The sequence below is a fragment of the Equus przewalskii genome, chromosome 2 (assembly GCF_037783145.1).
Source record: "Equus przewalskii isolate Varuska chromosome 2, EquPr2, whole genome shotgun sequence".
In the NCBI taxonomy this organism is placed as follows: domain Eukaryota; kingdom Metazoa; phylum Chordata; class Mammalia; order Perissodactyla; family Equidae; genus Equus; species Equus przewalskii.
The window spans coordinates 96,169,529-96,178,021 of NC_091832.1; the positions used below are offsets into that span (position 1 = coordinate 96,169,529).

Genomic DNA, 8,493 nt, shown 5'->3' on the forward strand with positions numbered 1-8,493 from the left:
TAGTTAGTGATGTTGAACATCTATCTTTTCATGTGCCTGTTGGCCATCTGTATATCTTCTTTAGAAAAATGTCTGTTCAGATCTTTTGTCCATTTTTTAATTGGGTTGTTAGTTTTTTGTTGTTGAGATGTATGAGTTCATTACATATTTTGGATATTAACCCCTTATTAGATATGTGGTTTGCAAATATCTTCTCCCAGTTGTTAGGTTGTGTTTTAGTTTTGTTAATGGTTTCTTTTGCTGTGCAGAAGTGTTTTAGTTTGATGTTAGTCCCATTTGTTTACTTTCACTATTGTTTTCCTTGCATAGTCAGACATGCTACTTGAAAATATGCTGCTAAAACCAATGTCAGAGAGCGTATTGTTTATGTTTTCTTCTAGAAACTTCCAGATCTTACATTCAAGTCTTTAATCCCTTTTAGTTAATTTTTGTGTATGGTGTAAGACAGTGGTCTAGTTTCATTCTTTTGCATGTAGCTATCCAGTATTCCAAGCACCATTTATCGAAGAGACTTTTCTTCCAATCCAAGAGCATGGAATATCTTTCAATTTCTTTGTGTCTTCTTCAATTTTGGGGAAGGATTTCTTTAAAAGAATTAACTGCATGTACATATGAAACAAGTGACGGATTAGTTTGATAGAAGACACAGGTAGCTAGGATAGGATTGATTTTGCAAAGTTTCAGAAGTCATTTGTTATTTTTTTACTAGAATCTAATGAAAGAATTGTTACTAAAATTATTCTGGTAGCAAAATGAAAGATGGACTGGTATATGGACAAACTGGCCTACAGACAAAAGAAGCTGAATGAGTAAAGCTTATGCAGTAATGCACAAGGAAATGAGGCAAAAGCAGTGGCAATGGGAATGGAAAGAAAGGGCAAATGTAGAAGACATCACAAATTAAGAAATTATTGAATCAACACAACTGAGAAAAAGAGGAGATTTAGAGAATTAAACAGAGGGAAGAATCATGGATGCTTGAAAAAGCTTACTTTGTTAAAATATAAAAATAAAAACTGTATAAAGAGTATAATAAACAGGAAGGAGAGAGTGACTGGTGGTCATTTAATGAACTGAGGTTTGGACCTGTTGTACATGAGTTGGTTAGAGATCTGAACGTAGGACTAACTTCTGAATTTGGAAAGTCTTCCTCACTTTTCACAAAATGTTGAGTGAAGATCACGCTGAAGTAAAATGAAAAACTCTTGAGTTCTTGAAATATTTTGGTATCTTGCTATAGCTGAATTATTGTTGTAGAAAGAATTAATGTGATCCTAGGCATTTTTCCTAGAAATAAAATGTCTTGAGACAAAATTCACAGGAAATATACACACAGGAGCTTTCTTTTTAAAAATTGATGATTTTCAATATGATGATCACTTTTGTTTATTTTAAACAATGCCAAATAGCATCCAAATGTTTAAAGTATGTACTGGGATGTTGCTGATATCCACTGGTGGTATCCACTATGTTAGTGGTATTTTTCACTTTTTTAAATTGCAGCCTAGAAGATATTGTTGAAGAAAAAATTACTTAAATTTTTTATTTGAACAAATGATCCTACAGGAGCAACATATAAAATAAATTTCACAAACAAAAACCAGTAATCAGAATTAATTTGGGGGGAATCATAGACCGATTATTCAATTTTAGATAGGTTAAAATCAGTTAGGATTTCGTAGTGAAAATCATTTTCTAGTTTTGTTTCTAAGTTTTTGTTTCTTTTTTACGTATTACTAAGAATGAATTTTCCTAGAGTATCATTATATTCTGAAAAAGAAATATATTTTTTCTAGTCTTTACATTAGAAAAGATGCCACTATGGGGACTCACTTATTTAGCTTCACAATCTTGATCCTCAGAGTGTAGTTCAGGGACCAACAGAATTTGCACTACTCAGGAGCTTTTTAGAAACATAGAATTTCCAGTCCATTCTAAGTTACTGAATCAGAATCCGCTTTAACAAGATACCCAGGTGAATTTTATGTACATTAAAGTTTGAAAAGCGCTAAATTAGCCTTATATAAACCGATCCACCCAATTCAGTTTTGCAGGTAACATGCCTTAAGACGCATTGACTCAAAGGTTAGGGTTTTATGGGAATGATGTTAAGAAATAATGCTAGAGGAAATGAACCCAGTGTTACTCAAAACCTATTCCATGCCAGATATTGTTAGACATTTCCAAATCTATTAATTCGTTTAATGATGACCAAACTCTCTGAGGTAAGGGTCACTATCTGCACGTCTCTGGGTGTGAAAACTAGCCTCAGGTTAAATATCTCGTCTATTTCACACAGTCGATTCATTCAATAAATATTGAGCATCCCATTTCTGAAAGTCCCTGAGTTAGGCCTGGGAATTAAATGGGCATGTTCCCTACTGTCATGGGATGCACAATATCTTTTAATTAGACACACCCTACAACAACATGAGGTAGCGTAAGTTTCTAAGAGGGAAACCTAAACTTTCAGAAGTCGTTTAGGGAAAACTTGTCTTTCCAAAGAGCTTCTAAACTGATTCCGAAGGAACACATCCTTGTACAGTTGGCCCTGAAAAAAAGGCGAGTGTGTCATGGAATTTAGCAAGGGGAACCAAGCAGCAATTGAGGCTGGAACATGACAAGAATCCTGCCGAACTTTGCAGAACAAGGTGCGGATGTTGGACCTCATCCAGGAGTCAAAGGAGCTGTTGGAGGTTGTGTTACGGGAGGAGCGCCAGCCCGGATCCCGGCTGGGACAGCTCCTGCAGGCGGTCCCGCGCCGAGCCCGCGGCCGGCCGGGTGGGTTTCCTCGGGCCCCTCCCCTAGGCCGCCTTTCTCCACCCCAGAGACCGCCCCCCGCTCCCCCGCGTCGCTGTCCGAGGGGGCGGGAAGTGTGCGAGCTCGGCGGGGGCGAGACAAACACGCTCCCGAAATCTTAGAAAGAAAACATCCCCCTTGGCAGCGAGAGCGCGGGAAGTGGAGCGCGCGAGTTCCGGGTTTCCCGCCCGCCCCGCCGGCCGCAGCCCGGGTGAGCCCCCCACCCCTGCTCGGCAGCTGCCTGCCGGGCCACGGCGTCTGTCCGTCGGTCTGTCCGCCTCGCCCCACCACCCCGTCCCCGTCCCGGTCCTTCGCGGGGCGCCGCGCGGGCTCTGCGGCAAGAGAGGGGCCGGGCCCGCCTGCCGCCGCGCTCCGCGTCCCGGCCGCCGCCACTTGTGGAGCTCGTCCCCCGGCTCTGTAACTTTAAACCTGCTCCAGCGAGGCCTATTTTGATTCAGAAACCGGCGACCAGAGTGTCTGGGGAAGGCTCCGATGGAGGGGCAGCCTGCCACTTGGAGAGTTTGCAGCGATTGACGAGGAAGGGACGTCTTGTCCTGCTAGCCTTGCTTTGAGATTTCAAAGTTCGGCTGCAACTTCCAGGGAGGGCCTGATTGGTTGCTGGGGGGCTTTTAGAGCTGTACCTGAACCCTGTAGCTCGCTCTGCCTCTAAGCTGTGATCCTGGGGCCACCGCGTGTAAGCCCGGCCCCACCTGTGACCTGGCCACCCTCCCGCAGCAACTGCTCCAAGAACTTCTAGGGACACTCGCGGTGGGGAGCAGCAAGGAGATGAATGTAGCAGCCAAGTACCGCCAGGCCTCCCTGTATGTGGGGGACCTCCATGCAGATGTCACCGAGGACCTGCTGTTCAAGAAATTCAGCACTGTGGGGCCCGTGCTGTCCATCCGCATCTGCAGGGACCTGGTCACCCGCCGCTCTCTGGGCTATGCCTATGTGAACTTCCTGCAGCTGGCTGATGCCCAGAAGGCCCTGGACACAATGAACTTTGACACGATCAAAGGCAAATCCATCCGCCTCATGTGGTCTCAACGTGACGCCTACTTAAGGAAATCTGGGATTGGGAACGTGTTCATCAAGAATCTGGACAAATCCATTGATAACAAAACCCTTTATGAACATTTTTCGGCCTTTGGGAAGATCCTGTCCTCCAAGGTGATGAGCGATGACCAAGGCTCCAGGGGCTATGCGTTTGTGCACTTTCAGAACCAGATGGCCGCAGATAGGGCCATCGAGGAGATGAACGGGGCGCTGCTTAAGGACTGCAGGCTGTTTGTTGGCAGATTCAAAAACCGCCAAGATCGGGAAGCCGAGCTCCAAAACAAAGCCAATGAATTCACCAATATTTACATCAAAAACTTTGGAGATGACATGGATGATAAGAGACTGGAGGAAGTTTTCAGTAAATATGGCAAAACTGTGAGTGTTAAGGTGATGACAGACTCCACTGGGAAATCCAAAGGCTTTGGCTTTGTGAGTTTTTATAGCCACGAGGCTGCCCAAAAGGCCGTGGAAGAAATGAATGGAAAGGATATAAACGGACAGCTGCTCTTTGTAGGCCGGGCACAAAAGAAAGCAGAGCGACAGGCTGAATTAAAGCAAATGTTTGAGCAGCAGAAACAGGAAAGATTTCGGCGGTGCCAGGGGGTGAAGCTCTACATTAAGAACCTCGATGACACCATTGATGATGAAAAACTACGGAGGGAGTTTTCTTCCTTTGGATCAATTAGCAGAGTCAAGGTGATGAAGGAAGAAGGGCGAAGCAAAGGCTTTGGCTTGATCTGCTTCTCCTCTCCTGAAGAGGCCACCAGAGCAATGACTGAGATGAATGGCCGCATCTTGGGCTCCAAGCCACTCAACATCGCCCTGGCGCAGAGGCCCTAGGGGAAAACTTCCTGCGCCAGACCGTGTTTGCAGCAGGTGGGGGCATGTTAGTGATCTCTGCCTGAACTGTCCTCAGTGAATTTCAAACCCCCGCTGACGGCTGCCTAGTTTAGGAAACTTTGTGATTGATAAAAGGTTTTGTACACAAAGCTGTTTTTTTTTCTTTTTTGGAAAAATAAGTGAATCTTAGAAGTTTGATTCATTTTACAGAGGCACACCTTCTAATTGCAATATTGCATATTTTTGTGATTTAGATGTAGTATTCATAGCAATAAGCATAATTAGATATATTTATATTACATTTTGAACCAACTGAAGTGAGGTAATTATTTGAGTTTATTGCATATTTTCTTTCTTATCTTAATAGTATTGCCAGCTTTAATTTCTTTTATGAAAATATGCTCAAAATAGTTCTCATTCCTAAGGATTGCAAAGTAATTTATTTTTATGAACAGAAATTTTCTAATTTCGCATCTAAGTTTTTTTAAAAGAAACCAAAAGTTTAAGAATTGCTAGTACAAATTCAATATCTAATTTCATTTCAAGTTAATGTTTAAAGTACTGGGAAATAGTTGAATTTCTTTTAAATTTATATCCCGACATGGTTGTTTTTCTGATGGCTGAAATTAATCATGGAGATTTTTCGTGTTGCCTACAGACTTGCTTTATGGGCTATTTTGCTATACTTTCCATTGGTTGACTATAATTCAGGTGCTTACTAGTTATCAAAAATGTGACTTGAATAATAAAACCTTAACTTTTACATTCCTTAAGTTATAAACCTGTGTCATTCAGGAGACAAAAAGTTGCCCTGGTCTTAATTCTCTTCATAACTATACAGCTTAATTTTATGCCTTAAGTTTTTACCAGATACCAATATTATAAAAGTCATATATGTAGAACATAGAAATTCTGTTTAACTGTGTTTTTTAGTCTCTGTTTTATATTGTTCCATGTAGTGATTTTGTCTCAGGGTTCAGGAAAGTAAAAGTTTCATTATTTTTGAGAACTTATATCTCCTTTTATTAGACTGTGAGAACTATGTAACCCATTAAGTTTCACTTTTAGCCTAGGTTGATCAGAAGCTCACTGACTGATTTTCTGATAAATTGTCATATAGCATGATTTTTATTTTAGTCCCATTCCAAGATCTGTCCTCCTCTTCTGCCTTTCAGCTGTGTTACTCGGCTCCTTTTTATGCTTTTTAAAAAGAGTTTTATTATATTGACTTTTACTATGTGCTGTTTGAAGTCTACTTTGGAAATAGAGGCGAATTATTTATTTACACTTAAATAATAACTTCTAAAATTCTGATTCACTCATACCAAAGATGTCTGGAAAATAGTTTTGTTGTTGTTGTTGCTATTTTATTTTTTACTCTGCTTGTTTCTTGTAACCATATATTCACATCTTCTGTCTCATGTTTTACCAGTTCAAAAGAAGTATTAAAATATTTTTCTTTGGCAGTAGTTTAGCTATGAAAGAATGAGGAAATCTGTATTTATTTTTGTATAAACTATATGTTTATTCATTGCACATTTTCTAAATTAAAAGTCTTTTGACAATGAAAAGAATTACGGATAATGAAAACAATTACAGCAACATATAATCCTGTTATGCAGACAGATTTGTTAAAATTTGTTGCATATCCTCGCAATTTTTTTCTATACATATATACATAATTTTTTAAAAATGGAATCATATTATAAATCTTGTTTGAAATTGTTTTCTTAATTTGACAATGTGCCAGAATCAACTTCCATGTCCACAAATAATTATTTGCATTATAGTTTTAATGACTTTTATCTTTTGTTTAGTGTTTGTACCTTAATATAACAAATTTCCTCTTGATAAACATGTAGGTTACTAGATTGTTTCCTCCTTCTTTTTTCCTCTGTCATAAACAACTTAGAGAGATAAACATCCTTGCAAACTCATGTTTGCTGGTATATCCAGTTATTTTCTTAAGAAAATGCATACCTCATGGGAATTAATGTTTAAAAGGACAACAATTTAAAAAGAATTTTAATAAACATTGACCAAATACTTTCCAGAAAACCTGTGCCACTTCCATTTCCATTATCAGGGTGGAGGACTGGCCATTTCAGTATACTCCAAGAACAAGGGATTTTGTTTAAGTTGTTGGCCAATTTAACATAGTATGTAAAATAAAATATTTCATGGTTCCTTTATTTTACTTTTGTCTGTTTAATATGAAAGTTAAATAGTATTTCTTGTATTTATTGGCCATGTATATTTTCATATTTGTGAGGTAGTGTTTCATGATCTTAGCCTGTTTTCTTTTGGGGGTGTTGTTTATTTGTGTGGACTTGTTAAATTTGTTTACATATTAAGGATAAAATTTTAGACTTTTTTCCCTGATATTCTCATTTCATTTATAGTTTTGAGAATCATTCCAAAGTTAAATTTTTGAACTGAAAATGTTCAATCTTTTATTTAGATGATTTTGATCTTATGTTTTGAAACACTTTGAACACCTCAAATATATATACTCCCCCTCATACACAATTCATCTGTATTGCCTTCTATTACTTTCAAAGATTCATATTCTCAATATTTTCTAAACAAAACTTTTGTGTATAGAGTATCTTATCCACAGCCTGTAGTAAATCTTTTAAAAGTGTCTTGCTTTTCAATCTTTAGTAATATGTTTTGGTAAATACTGATCTACTGTAAGAATCTATGTGAAACTCATATGCCAACTTTAATTTATTGGCTCTCTGAATCTTTGTAGTGAGAAGTATTTACCTCAAAAGCAGAGAGTTTTAAAGAAAGGGAGGGTACCAGGCCAACAGGACTGGCAAGTATAGATGTGTCAAACCTTGACATCTCTTTCTGGATAATCCAGTCTATCAAAATGTTCAAATATTTGAATACTCTTTCATTATGCTTGTAAATGGATTATCAAGATAACGTCAAGAAACTGAGTTCTCCTCTATTATGTGCACAAGGAATTAATAGGACATGATATCAGATGTCTAGATAAATTGTAGCTATAGCTTCATGACACAATAACCTCCCATTTCAGTAGAAATTGCTTGTTAATGTTTACCGTAAGAAATGACTAAGTCAGTTTATAAAAATGTATGGTTCTGTGGATTTTCTTGTTTAATTTACTTAAATTTTGCTCATTCCAAACTTTTTGTGTGTGATAATATCAGGTCATCCTACTTCGCAGTGTAGGTTCATTCTTTCAAGAAAATTTAATCGTTTATGCCTAAGTGCCTTGATAAATACAAAGAATCTTCACTTTTCTGATAAGGATTCCAGTAAAAGCCAATTTACATAGAGATGCCTTGAGCCACTGCTTCCGCTCTCGCTTTCCCTCCCCACGCATATTGCCAGGTTTGTTGCATAGATGCCTGCTTGCCTGTACAGCCAATTCAATAAATATGTGCCTTTCAACATTTTATTTTTAAATTTTTAATGGAAATTTATAGTTAGTAGAAATAAACTTTTTAAAGTGGTTTAGCTTTAGCATTTTTATGTTCTTAATATTTTTATAAATCCATTGAGAAAGGATTAAATAAAGTCTAATCTTTCAATGGTGAAGACATGTCTGAAAATGGTTTTTATTTATTTAATTTTTAAGTTTTTCTAATTTTCTAAAGATCAGTTTCTCTTAGGAGTAAACTGAAAACAACTTGCATTTTTAAATGAAGATACTCATATTTCGTGTTTTAAAAGACCAATTCACATATGAACTAGTGTTTTTTTTTAAGTTGGTCATAATTATGGGAACATGATTAAAAAGAACCACTAATATACATCAAA

General features: G+C 38.0%; 1 protein-coding gene across 1 annotated transcript; it reads left to right on the forward strand.

Moving 5' to 3' along the window:
• The first annotated feature begins 2,751 nt into the window (after positions 1 to 2,751).
• Positions 2,752 to 8,271, forward strand: PABPC4L (poly(A) binding protein cytoplasmic 4 like). The gene has a single exon (XM_008522112.2). The coding sequence runs from the start codon at positions 3,586 to 3,588 to the stop codon at positions 4,696 to 4,698; it is 1,113 nt and encodes a 370-aa protein (XP_008520334.2). The 5' UTR covers positions 2,752 to 3,585; the 3' UTR covers positions 4,699 to 8,271.
• The last annotated feature ends 222 nt before the right edge of the window (positions 8,272 to 8,493 follow it).

Excerpts from the sequence above, each read along its gene's own strand:
- PABPC4L (XM_008522112.2), top strand. The coding sequence starts at position 3,586 with ATGAATGTAGCAGCCAAGTACCGCCAGGCCTCCCTGTATGTGGGGGAC.